General features: G+C 38.7%; 1 protein-coding gene across 6 annotated transcripts in view; it reads left to right on the plus strand.

Annotated features, from left to right (window-relative positions):
- The window catches only part of RPRD2 (regulation of nuclear pre-mRNA domain containing 2), an 86,845-nt gene that overhangs the window by 20,970 nt on the left and 39,561 nt on the right, over positions 1–26,314 (plus strand). For all 6 annotated transcript variants that reach the window (XM_044004126.1, XM_044004123.1, XM_044004124.1 and 3 more), the window contains exon 2: positions 4,756–4,885. In XM_044004126.1, coding sequence (XP_043860061.1) covers positions 4,756–4,885 — 130 coding nt within the window. The remainder of the gene's footprint in view (positions 1–4,755; positions 4,886–26,314) is intronic.

Here is a 26,314-nt window from a genome sequence, read left to right on the forward strand (position 1 = left end):
CCTAAGAGTTAATAGGTATAATTTACAAAGAAGTAAATAAGTCTATTTACTCTTGATGAAAGGTAGAAAACTAGCAGTTTGTTATTGTTCAGTAATGTTCCATTCTTTGTGACCCCAGTTGTGGGGGTTTCTTGGCATAGATACTGAAGTGGTTTGCCATTTCCTTCTTTAGCTCATTTTGCAGATGAGAAAACTGAGGCACACAGGGATAAGTGATTTGCCCAGGGTCACACATCTACTGAGTGTCTGAGATTTGAACTCAAGTCTTCTGACTCCTGGCCCAGCACTCTATCCACTTTGCCACTTTGCCACTTTGCAAATGGAGCTGTCCAAACCTTTCCAATTCGTGAGGTTTCTCTGTGGTTCCTCCAAGCCTGATATTCTGTGAAGCTTTAAGCTTTTAGGGCTGAGGTAAGAATATGAACTTGTAAAGCTATGTTACATAACACCACCACCACTTCCACCAAGTTATCTTTACTGTAGGTTAAACAATCAGTCAACTATTATTTATTAATTACCTACTATGTGACAGGTATCATGCTAAGCACTAGCAATACAAAGAAAGGCTCACCATCTAACAAGGGAGACAGCACGGAAACACCTATGTTATATACAAGATGGAGGGAAGGAGTCTCAGAGGGAAGGTTCTAAGGTTAAGGAGTGGGAAAGGTAGGGACTTAGATACAGAAGATGTGACTATGTCTGCTACTTGAAGAAAGCCAAGGAGGGTAGGCAGCAGAGATGGGGAAGAGAGTTCCAGGCATAGGGGAGAGCCAGTAAAAATCCTCAGAGTTGGGTCATAGAAAGAGGAATGTCAATAAGGTTAGTATTACTAACCATCAGTACCCCTATGGAATCACACTAAGTATGTGACAAGAATGCAGATAACACGTAAAAAAATGGAAAATCTGGGCAGCTGGGGGTGGTGGTGATGGTGGTACAGAATTATGAGATTCTATAGATTATGAAATCTAGGAGACCATCCAAGGAGGAAATGATTAAATATACAATTCTGTGTCTGGCTTGTCCATTCCTACCTTTCCGGTCTTCTTGCATCTGACTTTTCTCCACATACCATTATTTTGATTGGGTGGCAAATATGGATGGAGTAAACCTTAAAGTAGGAGAAATTACTGAGTGATGGTGCTAGAGGGTTAGCTTGGAAATGGTAGTAAGGAGCAAAGAGTATATCAACTCCTCCACCTTGACTAGTGAGTTAGGAGAATGAGTAAAAGTTAAATGAGTGAAACTAGTGCTGGAAAGGGTAGCCAAGGAAAGCCAGGACTCAGAGAGAGCCAAAGGATGAGAAGAGTGGAAGAAAAAAGTTTGTTAACTATTGTTTTGTCAAGGAAACACTCCATGTTCCTCTAAGAAACAAAGGAGGGACTGTAACAATTGGTGTGAGCCACCTGCTGGAGAGTTACTGTAGGAAAGCTCCGCCATGAGGAGAAGGTGTCTGAGGGCAAGCCATGCAGCTTTTCCTTGGCATCAGGAAGTGACGTTTGCTCGTGGGTACTGTCTATCAAAGCTACCAGCGAATTAGCTTGGAGCTGTGTGTGTGAGTGGATGGGATGTTCCCAGTTTCACAGGAGGCTTGTGGGATTGAAGGAGGGGTGGTTCTCTCTCTTTCGTCAGGACTCTCGTGGAGAGTGGAGCAGGAGACGCTGGCTACCCGAGATAGACAGCTGAATCTAGGCCTTTCTCTCTCTCATCACCAAATTCTTATTCTCCTTAATAAATGCTTAAAAGTCTATACTCTTGATAAAGCTTCTAATTTATTGGTGACCACTCATTAGATATTTTAGACAAACCAGCTAGGATTTTAGCCCCTTACACTATAGAGAGATAATTATGAGCTCTGTGGTTTGTCTTTTCATTTGAATAGTTAGGCCACTCTTGGACTTGATGCAAAAAGCACAGATAAGAACAATAGAAATAATTCATCATCTATTGAGAATGCCTTCTCAACCATTACTTTGACAGATTGCTCCCATAGTAGTATTGAATATCGTTGATGAACATATATCTCTCTGCTTCATTTGATGTTAATGATCACAGAGCTTTGATCAAGCACTATGAACAAGGTTATCTCTTGTTATATCTTTCAAGAAATTTTACATGTCAAATTTGTGTATCAGGTGACTGAGTAAATATACTATGGCAATAATTGAATCCTATCAATCTTGATATTCTCTATATAAAGTAGGAAGATAGAAGGATGTTTCAGCTAGTTGGTAAGATAGCTTATAGGCTTTCCTTGGAGAGGCAAACAGAAGAGTTAGCAGTTTTATCTTATACCCCCAAAACCAAGAAGTGTTATTTCATGAAACATTTGGTTATTTCATATTACAATGCATATAGATAAATATTTAGGGGAGAAAACAACCACCATGAAAATAATTGCAAATTATGGACCAACATTTGTTGGCAGAGTATAAAGAAGTAGGAAAAAATCTATCAGAGATTTGATTAGATCATCCAAATTAAACAGCAGCTAACATTTACATAGCAATTTAATTTATGCATATATTATCTCAATTGATCCTTGCAAATAAGATTAGTAAGGTGGTATTACAACCCCCATTTTTCAGGTGAGGAAGCTGAGGCTGAGATGACAGTAACTTACATAAGTTCACACTGATAGTAAAAGTCTGACAGAATTTTAATTCATTTCCTTCTAACTAAAATCTAGCACTCTATCCCCTATACTAGAACTTATTAAAATTTTTCCACCTGTGACCCCTTTTTGCCCAAGAAATTTTATGTAACCATAGGTATATAAAATAGGTATGAATAACTTTCTACTGTTGCTAAGTTTTTTGCAATCCCCACATTCAGTTACATGACTTCATATGGGGTCGAGCCATCAGGGTGATGTCACGACCTGGAATGAATTGGATTTAAGTGAGGCAGGGCTGTGTAAGGTCAGAGCCTTCTGGGTTCAGTGGCAAGATGTAGATAGATAGATAGATAGATAGATAGATAGATAGATAGATAGATAGATAGATAGATAGATAGATAGATAGATAGATAGGTAGATAGGTAGATAGGTAGATAGGTAGATAGATAGGTAGATATCAGAATGACTAGAGATGGCCCCGGATGTTTTTAAGGCAACTGTGGTTAAGTGACTTGCCCAGAGTCACACAGCTAGTAAGTGTCTGAGGTGAGACTTGAACTCAGGTCCTCCTCCCAACTTCAGGCCTAGTGCTCTATCCACTGTGCCACCTAGCTGCTCCCATAGAGAAGGGGAAATGATGCTGGAAAGGTAAGCTCCAGGTGCCAGGCTGAGGAATTTTCACCTTACACTGGGTTCCACATGATTTTCTCTCCATCCTCCTGTGCAAAATCTTTGTTCTAAAATAGTATAGGTCATTAATCTTTCATGTTCCCCTTCCTTGTTTGCCTTCAGAAAGAACCTCTCCATTTTAGTTGCATATTTCTAAATTATCATCTTTGCTCTCTAGTTCATTTCATTGGAATACAGTACTCGTTCTGTTGAGTTTTTTAAATTACTAACTACCTTTCCATTTTCAAATCCTTATTATTCTTTCCTCTTAGTTCCTATAATATTTAGATCACTAATGCTTGCAAACTAGAGTTGGAAGAGATCTTAAGTCATCTTTTCCTAAGTCCTTTCATTTTACAAGTGAATACATTTGTGTTGTTTTTCTGTTTTGGTTTGGTTTGGGGTTTTTTGGTGACAAGTGAATACATTTGAGCTTAATTTGCTGCCCAACAGCTAGTCATGAGCCAGGCCTAGACTAAAACTATAGTCCCATTCTGTTACTTTTTCCATTAATATACATATCCCCATTTTATCATCCCTTTGGGAAAAACCTGCCTTGCATTTTTAGTTGATCTTTTTAATATATCTAGATATACTATTTATATATCATTTTGCCAGTTAGATTTTAAGTTTTCTCAGGACACCAACAAAGGTGGTTGTTGTCATCATCGGGGGAGGAGGAAGGAGTTGGAAGAGTGGGTTCATATCTGATTTCATCAGGGAAGAAAACTTCAATGGAAATTATTACTGAGGTTAAGTGACTTGCCCAGAGCCCCATAGCCAGCAGCTAAGTTTTATACTCTTTTGGATCCCTTCCTCTCCCCCATCATATCAGGAGGTTGGTCCAGATTGCTAGGCCCATGGCAGCTGACAAGAGAGCTACTAACCAAAGTATCCCTATGAACTACATATGTTTTATTCACCTATTTACTTTTCTATATTAAAGCTTTACTATTAGGTCTTTAAAGCTTTTGTATTGATTTGGACATTATGATTATTATTCCTTTATGGAAGATCTCAGGTTACTATGATGAATATCACTGGAAAAAAGTCCATGGGGAGAAGGAACTTATCCTTTGGATTTTCAGATATTTTACCAGCTAAATAATATGTTGACCATAGTATATTTCAGTTGCCGTATTCACTAGTCCCAGCTTAAAGTTAACTTTAAAATATTCATGTATTAATTATTGATTTTTCAGATAGTGGATTGAATTTTAGCTTTAATTTACTTGAAAAGGTAAATGGTCATTTACCATAATAACCATTCAGAATTTCATCTATTTCTCCAGTAAATAGTTCATTTGGGTATTAGGATCTCAAAGTACATCTCCATTTTAGTCTTACTGCCATCACATCGACCTGATGAAATGGAAGATAGATACACCTAGAATGCAGTTGAAAACACTATGCAGTAATATCACATACAGGTACTAATTTTTTTTTTAATCTTTATTCATCTCTAGCTGCCTTTCCACACCGACTGAATCTCTTTTACCTGGCCAATGATGTTATACAGAACTGTAAACGGAAAAATGCAATCATATTCCGCGAATCATTTGCTGAAGTGCTTCCTGAAGCAGCCTCTTTGGTGAAGTAAGTATTTCTTTTTTGAGATTTTTAAATTATATTTTAATTTCCTTTGGCACCTAACAAGAAAATAGGTGAATCTGCTTGAATTATGGTTTTTCCCTTATATTTTATAATTTGTTGTTAGAACTTATTTAAGTTGTGCCACTTAGTTGTTGCTTGTCTACTTGTATATGGTTTTCATGTTCATAGAATAATACTTTTCTTTCTTTAATGAATCTTTTTTTTTATAGAATTATAAAAGTGGTAGATGAGGAAATTTCTGGGGATGTAATGTACCTAGGTTTTAGCAAAACTCTGGATAAAGTATTTCTTGTTCTTTTGGAGAGATTGAGAGATGCAGACTAAACAAAAGGCAAGACTTGTTAATTATATACTATCCCTAGGAAAGACTCAGGAATAACTATGAGGTTGCAAACTTGTATGAGTAGAAGGACAATGATGCCCTAAACAGAAATAGGGAAAGGTTTTAAGAGTTATGTTTAGGGAGGAATATATATTTTTTCTAGGTTTTTTAATCCCTTTGTTTTTGTTTTTGTTTTTCCTTGAATATAATTTTATTTTCCAAAATATATGTAAAAACAAATTTTAACATCAGTTTTTTACAACTTTGTGTTCCAACTTCTCAACCCCCCACTCATAAGAACCCAAGCAATTCAAAATAAGTTATACATGAGTAGTCATGGAAAACATTCCCACATTAGCTAGGTTGTGAGAGAAAACAGTCAAAAAACCCCAAAACATCAGATTAAGGAATTTTCAAAGAGGGGGGAAAATTTTTTTTTAAATGTGTTTCCGTCTGTTTTCAGAAACCATCAGTTCTTTCTCTGTAGATGGGTTGCAATTTTCATAAGTCCTTCAGGGTTATATTGGATCATTGCCTTGCTGAAAATAACCACATTTTGTATACAGTACATTTCACTCTGCTTCAGTTCGTGTAGGTCTTTCCAGGTTTTTCTGATAGTATCCTGTTCATCATAACCTGTATATAGTACCTTAAACTTGACAGAGAATTTTCTTCATAATGGCCCAGCAAAGTTGGTACCATACGTTTTGCCATTATAATCAATCATCATAACTATTTACCTCCATCCTATTCCCTTCCCCTGATATTTACTCTATTTTCTATCTTTTAACCTTTTCCTCTTCAAAAGTGTTTTACTTCTGACTGACCCCTCCCCCACTCCGTACTCCCTTTTTTTTACCCTTCCATCTTTATCTTCTTCCCCTCCTACTTTCCTGTAGGGTTAAATAGATTACTCCTCCCAATTGGATGTGAATGTTATTCCTTCCTTGAGCCCACTCTGATGAGATTAAGTTCTATGAGCTAGTTCTGTGTTCTAAATTTTTCTTCCTCCCTCCCTCCTTAACATTCCCTATGAAATCAAGCAATTCAATATATCATACTTGTGCAGTAATGCAGAACATCTTCACCTTCCTCAAAAGTGTTTTGCTTTTTACTGCTCTCTCCCCCAATCTGCCCTTCCCTCCTTCCCCTCCCCCCCTTATCTTCCTCCCCTCCCTCAGGGCAAAAATATAATACTATACCTACTTAAGTATGTATGTTAGTCCTTCTTTGAGCCAATTCTGATGATATTATGGTTCATTCACTCTCCCCAACTCCTTCCCTCTCTTCTCCTCCCCTCCATAAGTTTTTTTTTTGTTTCCTTCATGTGAACTACCTCTCTCCAGAACATCTCTCCCCTTCCCCCTCCCCCAGTCTATTCCTCCTACACCTCAACCCTATTTTAAAGATATCATCATGGGTTAGTTAGGTGGCACAGTGGACAAAGCACCAGCCCTGGACCCAGGAGGCCCCAAGCCCAAATCCGGCCCCAGACATAAAACATCCCACCCTGTCTGCTCCACAAAGAACGAAACATAAATGCTTTACAGATATCATCCCTTCATATTCAGTTCAGACCTGTGTCTTCTGTGAATTCCTTACTGAGATAGTTCTTATGAGTTTGAAGTATTATCTTCCCATGTAGGAATGTACACAGTTTGATCTTTTAATATCCCTCATGAAGTCTTTTTCCTGTTTACCTTTTTATGCCTCTCCAGGGTCTTGCATTTGAAAATCAAATTTTCCATTCAGTTCAGGTCTTTTCATCAAAGTCTTTTTTCTCATTGAAATTCCATTTTTTCCTCTAAAAGATTATGCGTAGTTTTGCTGGGTACATGATTTTTGGCTGCGGTCCCAGTTTCTTTGCCCTCTGGAATATGATATTCCATGCCCTCTGGTCCTTTAATGTAGAAGCTGCTAGATCTTGCTTTATCCTTATTGGAGTGCCACAGTATTTGAATTCCTTTTTTCTAGTTGCTTGCAATATTTTCTCCTTGACCTGGGAGTTCTGGAATTTGGCTATAATATTCCTGGAGGTTTTCCTTTTGGGATCTCTTTCAGGAGGTGATCGGTGGATTCTTTCAATTTCTATTTTAACTTCTACTTCTAGAATATCGGGGCAATTTTCCCTTACAATCTCTTGGAGGATGGTGTCTAAGCTCTTGTTTTGGTCATGGTTTTTAGGTAGTCCAATGATTTTCAAATGATCTCTCCTAGATTTATTTTCCAGGTCAGCTGTTTATCCAAGGAGATATTTCACATTGCCTTCTTTTTTCATTCAATTGGGTTTGCTTTACTGTGTCTAGGTTTCTTATAAGGTCACTAGCTTCCATTTGTTCAATCCTAATTCTTAGGCAATTATTTTCATCAGACGGTTTTTTAATTTCCTTTTCCATTTGGCTAAGGAGTGTAGGGACCAATTTTTAATTGGAGAGTGTTAACTAGGCGGCTCGCTGCAATATTGGGGCAAGGAAGGAGACCGGCAGCCTCCCTCAAAACAGAGCAGGATTTATTTAACAAGAACAAACTTTAAAAAACACAAACAGCATCAGTAGGATCAAGGGAAAGGAAATAAAATGGGGAAAGGGAAATTATACAATCTGAACAATACCACCGCCCAATAATCAGGTGAGAACACACAGCAGCATCCTGTCGCCTTTCAGCTTCACACTAGAATGGCAGAAAACCTCCCTTCTTCCCAGCAGACCCCAGGCTGACCACACACAGCCCCCAGCCAATTGGCTGGCCACTCTGATAGTCACATGACTGCCCTCACTAGGCTTCCAATCATTATAATTTTGCCAGACCCATGTAGGCATCAGCAAGTGGTGATGACGTGTGGTGCCAGCGCCATGGCAACGGCTACAACCAGTTGGTGGAACACCATGCGGTTTGCAGAGCCCCAGGCCGGTGCCTGGGCTCAAGTTTTTTTAAAATTCTAGCCAAAAGATGGGGTCATAAAAACCTCAAATAACAATTAATTCTTTATTAGGAGGAATATATTGAATCTTGTCTTCGATATTTTCCTTTTCTTTTTTTTTTCTTTTCTTTTTTTCTGGTGAGGCAATTGGGGTTAAGTGACTTGCCCAGGGCCACACAGCTAGTAATTGTTAAGTGTCTGAGGCCAGATTTGAACTCAGGTACTCCTGACTCTGGGGCTGGTGCTCTATCCACTGCACCACCTAGTTGCCCCTTGTTTTAGATATTTTTGAGCTTGCAATTCAGTAAGGAAATCCAGGTAGAAATGTGTAATAGTCGATTATTGATATGAGGGTGGAGTTTAGGAGAGATTAGAACTAGTTATTGTATAGGTGTAGAGTAATCTGCATTGAAGTGATACTTGAAATCATGGATGCAGATGAGATCAATGTAGAAAGAAAAGAGGACAGAATGCAAGACAGAACCTTGGGTGAAACTCATATTTAGGGAGCAAAATGGTATGGTCAAAAAGATAGAATGGTGTCACAGAAGCAAATGGGGAAGAGAATATTGAGGAGTATGGGGAATGGGCATCACTGTCAGAAGCCGTAGTGTTATTTCAGTTGAATCGTCAGGTAGGACAGAAGCTTGCAGCTCACAAAGAAATAAGTGGGATGTGACATTGGAGGCAAAGTTGTTTGAAGAACTTTTTCTAGCCTTTTGACTGAAAGGAAGAAAGAGAGGAGGTAACTTAAGGAAATAGCAGAATCAAACAAAGCTTTTGGGGTTTTGTTTTTTTAAAGGATGGAGCAACCTGGGCATTTTATAGAAAAGGGAGAAATAGCCAGTGATTAAAGGAAAGGTAAAAGGTGTTTAGCTTGGAGAAAAAATAACTTTGTGAAGGAAGGGACAGCTGTCTTGAGGTAATTTAAACGGTTGTCTTCTGGAATGGTTTGTTCTGCCTCATTTCAGAAAACAGTTCAGTTAGTGAAAGTTGCAAAAGGACAAATTTAGACTTAATAGAAGAAAAAACTTTTCTCATAATTAGAGCATAGGGCTGTAAAAGGAGGGGAAGGGTCCTCCTTAAGGATATTAGCAAGTTCCTTCCTAATCATTGAGCTTGGTGACTTCTTGTGAGATAGGTTGTGGAGGGAATTCTTTTTTACATATGGGTCAGACCAGATGGCCACAGATGTAGGTTCTTTTCACCTGAAATTTTCTACTGTGAAGATATGAGGACATGATTAAGCTAATACAAAGAGCTAGCATTTACTACGTGCCAGGCAGCATACTAAGCACTTTATAATTATCATGTCATTTTAGCAACACCCCTGGGAGGTAGATGCTATGGTTGAGGAAACTGAGGCAATCAGAAGTGAAGCGATTAGTTTAAGGACAGAAAGCTAGTAAGTCTGAATCTTGATTGAACATAGGAAGAGTCTTCCATAGGAGTGGCATTCATTAAGTGCCTGCTATAACTCAAGCACTGTGCTGAGCATCCCCCCCCTCCCCCCCAAAAAAGGCAAAAAAGTTCATTCTCTATAAACTTATCGAAAGCATCCTTGATATAATTCCAGTAACAGATAAGACCACAGAGGTAGTAGTTTGTACCTCATTACCTCATGATGTTGTGAATTGTATTTTCTTGGCCAGGTGTCTATGCCTTGAAACCTTTTCATTCCGTGTAGCTTAGAGAGCAAGTATTTGGGATGGTGACATTTATTTTAAATGTTGAAAAAAAAATGTTCTTAATTTTTTATGAATTGGTCATGTCAATATATATAATTGTGGCAACATTTCAGTATGTGGTGGTACTCTGATTCCAGTAGTTTATTGGTGTAGTTGTCCAAGATAGTTTATGTCTGTACTTGTAAGGTTTGTCATCTCAGTCTATAAGATAGCAAGCTTCTGATGTGTAATTCTTGCCATCCAGTCATGCATGTCTTGCTAGGTATTTAATAAGCACTAAGTGTTTAAAGACTGCAGCAAAGTGTTGCATTGTTTCCACAGTCTCCTTGTATAAACTACCTTGATCACCAAGGCTGGTCTTTAACCCTTCTGTATTTTCTGGTAACAAAGACAGTCTTAAATTGCCATCATCAATCAGTTAACAAACATTTTGTGCCTCCTGTGTATTGGGTGCTGGATATACTTATGATCCCTATTCTCAAGAAGCATACCTTTTAATAAAGAGGCAACAAGTACATATACAAAGAATACAAATAAGGAAGTATAAATACAAAGTAGTTAAATACAGAGTAGGAGAGGATATCAGCAATTGGTCAGAATAAGGAAAGGTTTCATAGAAGAGGATGCTCAAGAAAGAGAGGCATTCTATAAGGCAGAAATGAGGAAGGAGTACATTCCAGGTACATGGAGTGGCCAGTGCAAAGGCATGGTGATGGGAAGTTGGGGTGTTGTATTTAAGGAAAGGAGAGTAGACCAGTTTGCCTGAATCACATTGTTTTGGGGGTGACTTAGTGTACAATGAGGCTAGGAAGATGACAGTCATTTGTTCAACACTTCTTTGTGTTGGTAATTTTTAGGAGAGTTCACATAGATTTCATTATAGGGAGGGGTTTGATGCTATCTTGGATCTTATTAGTTTCATAGGCTTTAACCACTGAGATAAGCCACTTGGTTTCATTCAATGAAAATGTCTTTCCGTCCTCAACTCCTTTTTTAGAGCATCATCATTTCTTTACTCTGTGATCCTGAGCACGTCACTCCAAATGTGGTGGATATTATGCTTTCAATGCCACCTAAGATTGCATTAGTTTTCTCAGCTGCTATATCATATTTTTCATTCATATTGATTCTACAATCCACTAAAATGCCTGTTTTGTTTTGTTTTTTTAACTGATGTCTAAGAAACTCCCCTAGTTTATACTTGTGAACTTAATTTGTTTGAACTTTTGTTCCTATTAAATTTCATTTTGCTATATTTGGCACAGTGTCCTAAACTGTCTAGATCTTTTTAAATTCTTACTTTCATCTACCGTGGTAGCTGTCCCTCCACACTTTGTGTCTTGTGCAAATATGATCAGCATGACATCTATCTCTTATTTAATTCTTGGCCAAAAAGGCTAAACAGCACAAGGACAGTCATAATCCCTGAGACATTCCATTGCAGATCACCTTCCAAGCTGACATTAAGCAGTAAATGACCACTGAGTGTGGCCATTCAACCACTTCTAAATCTACCTAATTGTATTCTTGTTTAGCCCAACCTTTCCTTTTTCGTTTCGTTTGTTTGTTTTTGTGGGGCAGTGAGGGTTAACTGATTTCCCCAAGGTCACACAGCTAGTAAGTGTCAAGTGTCTGAGGCTGGATTTGAACTCAGGGCCCCCTGAATCCAGGGCCAGTGCTTTATCAACTGCTCATGTAGCTGCCCCATAACCTTTCCTTTTCTACACAAAAAGCACAAGAGATTTCATCAAAAGCTTTGCTAAAGACTAGATAAACTATATCTATCACCTTCTCCTTGTGACAGAGAAATCTAAATGTGTGGTCACCTTACCTGTTCCCAGTGTGGGGAAAGCTAGCTAGGATTTAATTATAAATTAGAAGCTTCAGCAACAGTTTAGGCATTGAGCATTTATCAAAGCATATTAGAGGTTATCAAAGAGAGAACATGTGTCTCTGAAAGAATAGGCAAGCCTAGCTAAGATTTACACAGGAGAGAGAGAGAAAGAGCTGCCTCCACCTAGCAGACCCATGCTACCAAGAGAAAGATCCTGTGTCTCTGTGAGCAGACACTCCCTGCGGGACAGGAAAAGAGGCAGTCCCCACACACAGTGCCAAGCTAATTGACTGGTATCATTCAAGTCCATTGATTGACATGACTTGAAGGTAGTCCATGAATTGTGAGTTAACTTCCAGATGTGGATTGACTTTTTTTTTAAGTGAGGCAATTGGGGTTAAGTGACTTGCTCAGGGTCACACAGTCTGACCTCAGACACTTGACACTTGCTGGCTGTGTGACCCTGAGCAAGTCACTTAACCCTCATTGCCCTGCAAAAAAAAAGAAAGAAAGAAAGGTCAACCCATGCTTTCTCAGCAGGGGGGGCCCTGGTAATAATATCCTCACGTTCTAATCTACCAATCTGGCAAGTTTGATGGAGCAGTGCTATTTCTTTGTGATCACCACTTCCTTTTCTAGCTGTTCAATAATGATCCCTTTAATTATTAAATACAGTCTATATTTTCCTTTGGAATCTAAGATAAGTTCATTGGCCTGTGGTTTTCAGATTTTGTTCCCTTCCTTTAAAAAAAATTAAAATCAGGACATTTTCCCCTTCTTCCACTCTTACCATTTGCCAGTTGTTCAGAGATCACTGACTCAGCCACTTACCTGTGGCTCAGCAGTTATAGCTGCCAATTCTTTTAGTACCCAAAAAATGTGTTCATATAGGGCTGGGGCAGCTAGGTGGCGCAGTGGATAGAGCACCGGCCCTGGAGTCAGGAGGACCTGAGTTCAAATCCAGCCTCAGACACTTAACACTTACCAGCTGTGTGACCCTGGGCAAGTCACTTAACCCCAATTGCCTCACCAAAAAAAAAAAAAAAGAATTCATATAGGGCAGCTAGGTTCTTTCTTACTATCTTCTTATTTATCTTGGTTATTACTTCCTATTGGCCATCTTCATTCATTCCACTCCAGAGTTCATCCTTCTTATCAGAGAAAACAAAAGCAAATAAGGATCAAGAAAGTCTGCCTTTTCCTTCTTGTTAGTTAATCCTACTCACCCCCAAGGGAAGATTCTTACTTTTTTGACTTATTTCCCCCAAATAAGTGAAAAATATATATATATTTTTTTAGTGAGGCAATTGGGGTTAAGTGACTTGCCCAGGGTCACACGGCTAGCGTTAAGTGTCTGAGGCTGGATTTAAACTCAGGTACTCCTGACTCTAGGGCAGGCACTCTATCCACTGCGCCATCTAGCTGCCCCCCCCAAATACTTTTTGTTCTTTTCCTCCACCCTTTCCCCCCCACCCCCCCAAGTCTTAGCTCATTCTGAACTTTAGAGCTCCCTACCCTATTGTTACTGGGATGGGCTGTGCCTTTAATGTTAATCCTTGATTACCTGTCCCTTTTCCCATAGTCTGTGTGTGTGTTTTTTTTTAAATCCTTGTTGGTTGGTTTCCTGTGCATTTATATTTGGTCTCTGTAGCCTGCTGCCCCCTTTTATCTTCAGAATTCTTTTTCTTTGTGTCTTCTGAAAAGTTTCTATCTCTTTGGGGCCAATTTTCCCTACAGAATTTTAATCTGTGGGCTCCTGTTTGGACTTTGTGAAATCTATTCTCTTGTGACTTTCTCTGTTCCTTATATGCCATCTCCTGTTTATCTTTGTGCCTTCACACTGACCATTCTCCATGCCTGAAATGAACTTCCTCACATCTGCCTCATGGAATCTCTTTCTTCTTTGAGATGGCAGTTCAAGCACCACCTATCTTTTCCTACTCCCCACCAAACTCTGGGTACCCTTTCTTCCTAATTGCATTGTATTTGTTCTCTTTATGTACTACATTTACTTTGGGGGGGGGCAGGGCAGTTGGGGTTAAGTGACTTGCCCAGGGTCACACAGCTAGTAAGTATCAAGTGTCTGAGACCAGATTTGAACTCAGGTCCTCCTGAATCTAGGGCCAGTGCTTTATCCACATATTTACTCTTTATATACTCAAGTATATACTTGTCAGTGTTTCTTGTTAGAATGTAAGCTCCTTGCTACTTTGTTAGTTTTATTGGCACATAGTTGGGCAATCTAAATGAATTAGATGCAGGGCAGCTAGGCGGCTTAGTGGATAAAACACCAGCTCTGGATTCAGGCGGACCTGAGTTCAAATCCAGCCTCAGACACTTGTCACTAGCTGTGTGACCTTGGGCAAGTCACTTTACCCTCATTGCCCCACACAAAATTTTTTTTTTAATTTAAAAAATAAATAGATGAATATTTGCAAAAATATAAATTGTCCAAATTATTAGAACAGGAAATAGAATACTTAAATTTCTCTGTCTTAGAAAAATAAATTAAGCCACAAAGGAAACTCCCAAAGGAAAAAAAACAGGACCAGATAGGTTTACAAGCAAATTCAATCAAACATTTAAAGAACAATTAGTTTTAGTACTGTAATAAAGTACTTGGAAAAATAGAGGAGTCCTATGAAATTCCTTATATCACCCAAATAGGGTGTTGATACCTAAACCAAGGAGAGTCAAAACAGGGGGGAAAAGGGGAAAAAAAGGTAGACTAGTTTCCCCAATGAAATTTGATGCAAAAAATTTTTGATAAAATACTAGCAAAGAAATTATCATAATAAATCAAAAAGACCATTATGACCAGGTTAGATTATTTACCTGGACAGCCCAGTTGGTTCATTATTAGGAAGACTGGAAGCATAATTAACCATGTTAATAATAGAAACAACAAAAATCATATATTTATTTCAGTAGATATGGAAAAAACTTTTGACAAAATACAATATCCATTTCTCTTTATGGGGGAAAAAACACTAAAAAGCATAAGAATAAAGGGAGCTTTCCTTAAAATAATAAGTAGTATCTTTAAAACCAAGAGCAAGGGGCAGCTAGATGGCGCAGTGGATAGAGTACCGGCCCTGGAGTCAGGAGTACCTGAGTTCAAATCCGGCCTCAGACACTTAACCACTTACTAGCTGTGTGACCCTGGGCAAGTCACTTAACCCCAATTGCCTCACTAAAAAACAAACAAACAAACAAAAACCAAGAGCAAGCTTTATCTGCAATGGGAATAAGCTAGAAGCCTTTCCAGTAATATCAGAGATGAAGCAAGGATGTCTGTTATCACCATTAACTGTTCAATAGTGTATTAGAAATGCTAGCTATAACAATAAGATAAATATAGCACAGAGAATTTAAAGGAATAAGAATAGACAATGAGGGGAAAAAAAACTATCACTTCTTCCTGATATGGCAGTTTAGAGAACCCTAGAGAGTCAACTAAAAATCTAATTGAAACAATTCAATATTTCAGCATAGCTAGAGGATATAAAATAAACTCATATAAATCATCAGTATTTCTATATATTACCAACAAAACTCAGCAGAAAGAGAGAAATTCCATCAAAAACAACTACAGACCACATAAAATACTTCAGAGTCTACCTGCCAACACATATACAAGAACTATATGAACACAAATACAAAACACTCTTCACACAAATAAAGACAACTCTAATTAATTGCAGAAATAGCAATTGCTCATGGGTAGACTGAACCAAATATAATCAAAATAACAATACTACCTCAATTTTCTTATTTAATGCTATACCAATCAAACTACCAAAGAATTACTTTATAGAGGTAGGAAAAAATAACAGAATTCATCTGATGCAACAAAAAGTCAAGAATATTAAGGCAAACAATAGGGGGAAAATGGAAAGGAAGGGGGCCTTAGCAATGCCAGATTTCAAGCTATACTACAAAGGTGTAATTATCAAAAACTATTTGGTACTGGTTAATAAATAAAGAGGTTGGTCAATGGAATAGATTAGATATGAGTATAGTAACCTAGTATTTGGTAGACCCAAAGATCCCAGCTATGGGGGCAAGAACCCACTATGTGACTAAAACCATTGGGAAAACAGAAAAATAGTTTGGCAGAAATTAGGCATAAACTAAAATTTCACCCTGTTTTCCAAGGTAAACTCCAAATGAGTACATGATTTAAACATAAAGGGTGATATTATAAACAAATTAGTAGAGCACTGAAGAAATTAAATGTCAGATCTATGGATAGGGGAAGAGTTCATGACTAAACAAGAAATAAGAGTTTCACAGGAGGTAAAATGGATAATTTTAATTACAAAAATTTTAAAGTTTTAGTACAAATAAAACCAAGGCACCTAGAATTAGAAAAAAAATCAGGAAACTAGGGGGAAATCTTAGCAGCAAGTTTCTCTTATAAATGTCTCCTTTCAGCATACTAAGTCAAATTTGCAAGAATAAGAGCCACTTCCCAGTTGATGAATGGTTAAAGGATATGAATAGGCAGTTTTCAGATGAAGAAAGATTGTATTCAGTTTTGCTGGATATTTGATTCTTGGCTGTAGTCCCAGTTTCTTTGCCCTCTGGAATGTCATATTCCATGCCCTCCAGTCCTTTAATGTAGATGCTGCTAGATCTTGCTTTATCATTATTGGAGCTCCACAGTATTTTAATTCCTTTTTTCTAGCTGTTTGCAATATTTTCTCCTTGACCTGGGAGCTCTGGAATTTGGCTGTAATATTTGTGGAGGTTTTCCTTTTGGGATTTCTTTCACAAGGTGATTGGGAGATTCTTTCAATTTCTATTTTACCTTCTGCTTCTAGAATATCAGGGCAGTTTTCCCTGACGGTCTTTTGGAAGATGCTGGCCAAACTTGGTCATGGTTTTCAGGTAATCCAATGATTTTCAAATTCTTTCCTGGATCTATTTTCCAAGTCACCTGTTTTTCCAAGGAGATATTTCATATTGTCCTCTATTTTGGGGGGGTTTTTTGTTTTTGTTTTTTTTTAGTGAGGCAGTTGGGGTTAAGTGACTTGCCCAGGGTCACACAGCTAGTAAGTGTTAAGTGTCTGAGGCTGGATTTGAACTCAGGTACTCCTGACTCCAGGGCCGGTGCTCTATCCACTGCGCCATCTAGCTGCCCCAAAACAATGTATACTTTTTTTGGGGGGGGGGTGAGGCCATTGGGGTTAAGTGACTTGCCCAGGGTCACACAGCTAGTAAGTGTCAAGTGTCCAAGGCCGGATTTGAACTCAGGTCCTCCTGAATCCAGCACCGGTGCTCTATTCACTGTGCCACCTAGCTGCCCCTGTCCTCTATTTTTTTATTCATTTGTATTTGCTTTACTGTGTCTTGATTTCTCATAAAGTCACTAGCTTCCATTTGTTCAATCCTAATTCTTAGGTAATAATTTTCTTCCGAGAGCTTTTGTATCTCCTTTTCCATTTGGATTTTTAAGCTGTTGACTTTTTTCTCATGACTCTCCTGCATTGCTCTCATTTTTCTTTCCATTCTTTCCTCCACCTCTCTAAATCTGTCTTCTATCTCCTACTTTCTCTTCAAAGTCCCTTTTGAGTGCTTCCATGGCCTGAGACCAGTTTGTATTTTTCTTGGAAGCTTTGGATGTAGTGGCCCTGAGGTTGATTTCCTCTTCTGAGGGTACACCTCAGTCTTCCTTGTGGCTGAAGAAACTTTCTATAGTTCTCAACTTTCTTTGCTCATCTTGCCATCTTACCATCTTTTACTTGACTTTTAACTCCCTCTTACAGTGGGGCCCTACTTCCAAGCTACACTGTCCCAAGCTTCAGAGGGTCCCGGTTGTTTCAGTTTGAGGGAAGGCAGGTTTTTCTCTAGTCTGGCCTGTTCTCTGGTCCAAAGATAACCTCAATCTAACTTGCTAATTAACCAGGCAGCAAAACTTTGTGTGCTGTAGTGGTTCTTAGCTTCCAACAAGCCTGTGTCACTCCCCCACTTGGGCCTCCCCATTGCTCAAGATTTCTTCCTTGTTCCCTGCTAGAGTGGGACAGCTGAATTCCTCCTTAAGTCCCACAGACACCCCTGTATTTTTCACTCACACACACACACACACCACCAGCACCACCACCACCAGCAGCCATTCAGCCCTTTCACCTGACCATAAGCTTGGTTCTAGAAGACGGTGGTGCTGCAGCTGATTCGGAGGCTCAGGGGTAAGTTCCTCTGGTGCAGCATGCCTGGGGTTTGTCAGCATAGGGTTGGACTCTGTTGACAGCACAGTACAGCCCCCTTTAATCTGTCTTTGGCTGGAAAATAATCTCAGCCCATCTTTTTGTGGTTTTTGCTGCTCCAGGGGTTCTTTTATTGCTGTTTTGGGAGTAATTGTGTCAGAAGCTCTGTGTGTTTAATGTCTTACCTCTGCCATCTTGGCTCTGCCCCCTCTAGTCAAGAAATTCTCTAAAAGGAAGAAATTTAAATTATCAGTGACCATATGATTAATTAAAATGCTCTAAATCACTAATTTTTGTTGAGTGATTCTTTCGGTCATGTCTGACTCTTTGTGACTCTATTTGGAATTTTCTTGGCAAAGGTGGCAGTGGTTTGTCACTTTCCTTCTACAACTCATTTTACAGATGAGGAAACTGAGACTAATAGAATTAAGGATTGCCCAGAGTCCTACAGCTAGTCAAATCAGTATCTGAGACCAGATTTGAACTCAGGAAGAGAAGTCTTCCAGACCCAACACTCTATCCACTGTACCACCAAGCTTCTCTCTCTAATAATTAAAGAAATACAAAATAATACAACTCTGAGATACCACTTCTTATCCATCTGATTGGCAAAATTGACAACAAAGAAAAATGACAAATGCTGGAGGAGATGTTAGAAAACAGGTACACTCATCCATTGTTGATGGTGCTGTGACCCAATCTAACTAACTGTTCTGGAAAATAATTTGGAATTGTGCCCCCAAAAGCTACTACACTGCATATCTTTTGACCTAGCAATATCTTTGCCTCAGAGATCAAAGAAAGAGGAAAAGGAATAATATGCATAAAAATATTTATAGCAACTTTTTTCTGGTGCTAAAGAATTGGAAATTGGTGCAGGGGATTGTTTATCAGTTGGGAAATGGTCAAAACAAGTTATAGTTTATGAATATAATGGAATACTATTGTATTATAAAAAATGATGATAGGGATGGTTTTAGAAAAACTTGGGAAGACTTATATGAACTGATGCAAAGTGAAATGAGCAGGACCAAGAGAACAGTTTATACAATAATAACAATATTTTTAAAATAATCAACTTTGAAAGACTTAGGAACTCTGATCAACCCAATGACCAACCACAATTTAAAGGACTCGTGATGCAATATGCTGGCTGCCTCCAGATAGGAACTGTTGGATTTGGTGTGCAGATTGAAGTTCTTTTCTTTTTTTTTTTCCTCATTACTTTTTTTTTTTTTTGGACAGGGCTAAAGTAGAAATTTGTTTTGCATGACTATACATATTTGTAATGTTTTTCTTGTTTTTTCAGTGGGTCCTTGAGTGAGGCGGAAGAAAATTGAGAATAAAAAATAAAATTGAATTTTGAGGATAAAATAATATAAGCTACTTGACATGAAGGATTTTAGTTCCATCTTTGTTTTTACAGTACCTAGTATATAGTAGGTATTTAATAAATGCTTGATTGACTGACTGATCATTGAGAGTAGCACTATATATCATGTTTTTGTGCCAGTCTTATAATGTTTCCCAAGCTCATCTAGTTGCTCGTTTTATCCAGGTGTTTGTAATACATTTTGAGGACAATATTAGTTGTTTCTGTTTCTGTTGGCTTTCATCCAAGTGATCTTCATGTTCCTCCCCTCTAGTTCTTGAGTTTTTTCAAATTGAGTGTATTTTAATAAACATTTTGCCCTGCCCCCTTCCCATACTCTTCAGTTTGTTTTGTTTAATGACTTAACCAGATTATATTCCAGTTATGAATTTCTTTGCATCAAATCTCAGTGATATCTTTGAGAACAAATTTGCCTCTGATTTAGGCCAGGGGTTCTTAACCTAGATGTCCTCAAACTTGTTTTTCTAATATTCTGTTAACTGTGTTTCTGTATAATTTGGTCTGTAATCCTTTGTATTAATTTTATGCACTTAAAGACATTCTGTGAAGAGGTCAGTGGGCATCACCAGAATGTGACAAGGGCCCACAATGTAAAAAAGGTGCTTTAGTGTCACTAGTTCTTATTTGTTCACCACTCTTTGTGAATTTGTGTGGACCCTAGGTTTTATTCCTGAATTCTTTCTTGGACATTTCTTCTTATGAATTTTGTGAATTTCTGGCTACCTTTAGCTGCTAATTTTTTTTTCACATTGTAGCTATTATCAGTAAGTATCTAGATTAATGGATGGTACCCATAGGTAGTTTCTCCTTCCTATATCTGGCAATTATGAGAGTCAGCATTGTATTAACTAAAGAGCCCTTGGAATCAAAAGACCAAGTTCCATCACTTTTTAGTTGTATGATCTTGAGCAACTCACTCTGACCATTTTTTTTTTCCTTTTAAAAAAAAATTTAGGGGGCAGCTAGATGATGGCACAGTGGATAAAGCACTGGCCCTAGATTTAGGAGGACCTGAGTTCAAATCGAGCCTCAGACACTTGCCACTTGCTTGCTGTGTGACCCTGGGCAAGTCACTTAACCCTCATTGCCCCAAGGGGGAAAAAAAGAAAGAAAAAAAATTTTAGTTCTATCCACACATTATATCAATACATCAGAAGCATGTTTAACAATGTGTTTCTATCTAATGAATTTGTATAGTTATTTTACGATATTAAGTATCCTCATTGACATTACAGTTCCATTTTGTTTTCAATTAATTTCTAAAGGGTTGTATGCAAAATGAACATTTCAGGGGCTGAACATTCTGATACTATCTCCTATACCTATGAGAGAGAGACAGGGGTAGAAAGAGAAAAGGAAAAGGCAGTGGGACAGAACTTCACACGTGCATAGGATAAGGTACCAAAAAAAATAGTTTTTACTGCTCTGTAAAATATCTACACTGGTCCCTGCTTTCTTTACACATCAGAACATACTGAGCTGTACAAAGATCCTAGTAGCTAACCAGAACTATAGGTCTAATATTTGGGTTCCTTAGGCCCCAGAGCCCTTACTTAGCTTATGAGCAGAGCAGGAGAAATGGTTTTTATAGAATGCAACCTGGAAAAGATATTTGGTGCCATATAGGAGGTAGGTATTGCTGGCAGAAATATCTCGGGAAACATTAGATCACCTGTAAGATTCTTCTGGAAAATGAATGTATTTGAATTGGAATGGTGATTATTTATTAAGGATTATAATTGGTTTCTATCTTGTTTCCTCCATTAGACCATGAGAGCAGGGATTTATTTTTGCCTTTCTTTCTCACCATACTGTGCTAAGTTATGGGAATACAAAGAAAAGCAAAGAGCTCACAATGTAATAAGGAGACAAACAGATATTTGAGATTATCTCAGAGGGAAGTTACTACCATTAGAGGTGACATGGGAAGCCAGAGGCAGAGATAAGAGGGAAGAGATGTCCAGGAATAGGGGATAGCCAGTGAAAAACATGGAATCAGGGCAGAGCCAAGATGGTAGGCTAGCAGAGAGAAATACCACAAGATGTGTCCTTTTTCCTTCACCCAAACTCATCTAAATAGATCTAGAAAATGCATCATACAAAAAAAAAAATTTCAGTGCATTATTTGTCCTACCCAGGTCAGCATAGGAAGACAGAGTTCTGTGGACATGGGGGACAGGATCTGTCCAGGAGCACTCCCATGAGGACCATTGCAGGCAGAGAGGCTGTGCAATAGTGCAAGAGATCTCAGACCCATACTGGGTAGGGACTCCTGTGGGGGAGGGGAGGGGGAGGAATAGGTGTCACCTGGCAGCTTTGTCACTCATTACCCAGTTGGTCACAGATCCAGGTTGGACTGAAGAAGAAATTGGCATCCAAATTGTAGACTCTAGCATGCCAAGGAAGGAGGAAGTTCAGAATCAGGTAGTTCAAAGGGATTCGGTTTGAGCTTCTAGGCCAATCTCAAGCCTGCAGAAGAATAACCAAAGTATGAATCCCAGACCAAAGGGGAACTATGCTTTCCAGCTTATTGAAAGGGATGGAGTCCAGCAGCAGTCTGCTTTTGCTTAGATCCAAACCTGGGTCAGCAACTTACAGAGCTCAGACCAGGACAGCTGTCACTTTTTGCCCTGGATCAGACCTCCTTAGGATCACTGAAAGTTTTCAGATCCCCAGCCTGTCCCTGAGATTCTGGAATAACACAGTATTCAGCACCCTCAAGAAAGCAGCAACAGAACCATCCCATACCTTCCTTCCAGAAGTGCTGAATATTCCAGCCCTAACATCAAGTCAGATAACTAGTCTAGAAAAGTGAGCAAACAAAAAAGAATCCCATAAAGAGCCATTACAGTTGTGGGGAAGCTCAAGGCACAGACTCGAAAAAAGATAATTACTCAAACATCCACAAGCAAGAGCCTCAGAGAAAAAAGCACAGATTGGGCACAAACTCAACTATAATTCTTGGAAGAGAGAAAGCTAACGTATTGGGTTTTGTTTTGTTTTTTTAACAGTTTAAAAGTTTTTTATAAATGAAATGAGAGCATTTTTTATAAATGAAATGAGAGTTATAGAAGAAAGAATTGGAAAAGGAATTAATAGCTTGGTTTCAAGAGATATAAAATCTAACCCAAGCAACAAACTCCCTTAAAATCAGTATGGGTTGAATAGAAACCAATGACTCCATGAGGCAATGAGAAATATTAAAACAGAGTAAAAAGACTGAAGGGGGAAGGGGAGAAAATGTGAAATCTCATAGCAAAAACCACTGACCTGGAAAATAAAGAGAAAAAATTATTCATTGAACTACATGAAAACCACACTTCCCTCCCCTAAAAAAATAGCTTAAATGTTATATTTCAAGAAATCTAAAAAGAATATTACCCAGATCTCTTATAGCCAGGGGGCTAAGTAGAAATAGAAGGAATCCACTGGTCACCTCCTGAAAGAAAATCCCAAATGAAAACTCCCAGGAACACCACAACCAAAATCCATGGCTACCAAATCAAAGAAAAAATATTGTAAGCAGATAGAAAGCTTTCAGGTACCAAGAAGTAATGGTCAGATCACACATGACATAGCAGCAACAATTATAAAGTAGTAGAAAGCTTGGACTGTGATATTCTAAAAGACAAAGTATATAAACTTATAGCCAAGAATAGGTCACCCAATGCTACAGGAATCTTTAATGAAATACTTTCCAGACATCTTTTTTTTTTTTTTTTTTTTTTGGCCTGGCAACGAGGGTTAAGTGACTTGCCCAGGGTCACACAGCTATTAAGTATCTGAGGTCAGATTTGAACTCGGGTCCTCCTGAATCCAGGGCCAGTGCTTTATCTACTATGCCACCTAGCTGCCACTCTAGACATTCTTTTTTTTTTTTTGGTGAGGCAATTGGGGTTAAGTGACTTGCCCGGGGTCACACAGCTAGTAAGTGTTAAGTGTCAGAGGCCGGATTTGAACTCAGGTACTCCTGACTCCAGGGCCGGTGCTTTATCCACTGTGCCACCTAGCCGCCCCAAGACATTCTTGATGAAAATAGAACTGTGTAAAAACTTTGAAGTTCAAAAACAGGAGTTAAAAGAAACATTAAAAAGTAAATACACACACACAAAAAAAGTAAATACAGGGGCAGTTAGGTGGCACAGTGGATAGAGCACCAGCCCTGGAGTCAGGAGTACCTGAGTTCAAATCCGGCTGTAGACATTTGACACTTACTAGCTGTGTGACCCCGGGCAAGTCACTTAACCCCTATTGCCTCACCAAAAAAAAAAGTAAATACAAGTGAACGGGTGATAAAGGACTAAACAAGGATAAATTGCTTGCATTCTAATATAGGGAGATAATACATTTACACACACATACTTTATTATCATTGAGGGTCATAAAGGTACTCTAATCAGACCAAAGACTTGGGAGTATTTCTCTTATGTTTTGATGGTCTTAAGAGAACAATGCAAAGAAAGGGGAAAAGGAATATGGAATGGGAAGAAGGAAAAGAAAGGTTAGTGTGATAAAATAATGGGATTTAGCAGATACTCAAAGGCCCACCTGGAGATTAATCTAAACTGATTGAATTAAGTGAGAGTGATTGACTGCTGATTAGCCTACTTCAAGTTAACTAGATTGTGACCACACCTGGCTGGCCCTTAAAGAGGTATTGTTCTCAGAAGCTAAGGACTTTGAGACACCTTCAAATCCAGTGAACCAATGGATTTGAATGATGCCTACCAATCAGCTTGAAGCAGTGTGTAAGGACCGCCTCTGCTCCAGACCTGTAAAAAGCTTCCACACTCAGTTTGCTGAAGAGTTCACGATTGAAGCAGGCTCATGGCCAAGGACTTAAAGAAGAACCTGTTCAGGCTGGAACTCTAGGCTAGATAGGCCTTTTCTTAACTTTCTGAACTCCACATGAATTCTTGGTATGCTTTAATAAATGCTTAATGCCTGAAGACTAGTGTTAAAGCTTCTAATTTAAGGTGACCACACATTTAGATTTTAAACATCACATTAGAGACAGTTATTTCAGATAATCAAGCCTCAGTTTCCTGTAATTTTTTTTTTAAGTACAAGTAGAAGTCTATATAAACAAGAGAGTGGTCAAAAGAGAGAAAATATATGCACAGTTTGGTAGAGAACTACATTTTACTCAACAGGGAAATAGGAGGGAAAGAGTAAAGAAGAGGAGTTTGGTCCTAAGGAAAAAAAAATCTAAAGATACATAAAAATATTCATAGCTCTTTTCAGGGTGGCAAAAAATGGGAATCTGAGGGGGTGTCCATCAGGTGGGGAATGGCTGAACAAATTATGGTATTTAATTTAATTAAATACTATTGTGCTATAAGAAATAACGAATGGGATAGTTTCATTGAAACACAGGAAGAGGATTTACATTTACATTACAGATTGAAGTGAGACAAACAACTTTGAAAGAATTAGGAATTCTGACCAGAGTAATGAACACCTATGATTTCAGAGAATTAATGATGAGACATGCTACCCACTTTCTTTTTTTGTTTGTTTTTTTTATTTTGCGGGGCAATGGAGGTTAAGTGACTTGCCCAGGGTCACACAGCTGGTGTCAAGTGTCTGAGGCCGGATTTGAACTCAGGTACTCCTGAATCCAGGGCGGGTGCTTTATCCGCTGCGCCACCTAGCTGCCCCCTTGCTACCCACTTTCTGATAGATGAAGGGAAGGACTCAGTGTTGAATGAGGCATATAGTTTTGGACATGGCAAAGTGAGGGAATTTCATTTATTTGTTTATTTGTATGTTTATTTATTTAGTGGAGCAATGAGGGTTAAGTGACTTGCCCAAGGTCACACAGCTAGTACCTGTCAAGTATCTGAGGCTGGATTTGAACTCAGGTCCTCCCAAATCCAAGGCTGGTGCTTTATCCACTGTGCCACCTAGCTGCCCCCAGGGAATTTGTTTTGCTTGACTCTACATGTTTGTAATATTTTTCTTTTGTTCTCAGTTCAGAGAGGGGTAGAGTAGGAGGGGGAAAAGGCAGGTTTTTGCTGATTGAAAAAATAGAAACAAGGCCGAGAAATGAGAGCGTGTTAGATGTCTAAGAGAGCATGGGTTATCTATTAGAGGAATAAAACAGGGAGCTCTTTGCTGATTGTGTGTTGGGCAAGTCCTGGCACTTGCTTTGTTTCCGTTTTCTCATTTGTAAAATTAGAGTTGGATCAGGTGATCATCAAGATTCTGTCTACCTTTAAATCTTTGGTACTCTACCATGAATCAAGTTAGGAACATGATAAAGAACAATACATGTCCATTGAGGACTTGAATAGTCACAGAGCTAGGACAACTTAGTCTTGATAAAATTGTTATCGGCTTCTCTGTCATTAGTATCCTTTAAAGGAACTCTATGGACCTGAAAGGGTTAAAATGCAAACCTAAGTCACAATTTTAGAGTCTAAAAGGACAGAAATCATCTAGCCTAATCCATTCATTTTCTCAGTGACACAGAGAGATTGTGACTTGCCCAGAATCAAAATGGTCAGTTACAGCTAGTAAAACCAAGATCCCAGGTTTCTGAGACTAGACCAGGGCTCTTTCAGGGATACCACATTGTGTCCTCAATCATTGTAACTTTTAAAATCAATTTTGTACTAAAGCAGTGAGTCACTTCTCAACTCTTGATGACCCCAGTTCCCTGTAAGATAAAATAAAATTTTATCATCAAATGTAAATTACACAACAATTCATTTATAAGAAATACCAAAGAAGGTTAGGAGATTCTCAGCCTTTTAAAAGGGGGGGGGGCAGCTAGGTGGCGCAATGGATAGAGCACCGGCCCTGGATTCAGGAAGACCTGAGTTCAAATCCAACCTCAGACACTCAACACTTACTAGCTATGTGACCCTAGGCAAGTCACTTAACCCCAATTACCTCACAAAAAATAAAAAAAATAAAAGTGATGTCGGATGGGGCAGCTAGGTGGTGCAGTGGATAGAGCACGGACCCTGGAGTCAGGAGTACCTGAGTTCCAATCCGGCCTCAGACACTTAACACTTATTAGCTGTGTGACCCTGGGCAA

Source organism: Dromiciops gliroides, chromosome 4, assembly GCF_019393635.1.
Source record: "Dromiciops gliroides isolate mDroGli1 chromosome 4, mDroGli1.pri, whole genome shotgun sequence".
Lineage (NCBI taxonomy): Eukaryota > Metazoa > Chordata > Mammalia > Microbiotheria > Microbiotheriidae > Dromiciops > Dromiciops gliroides.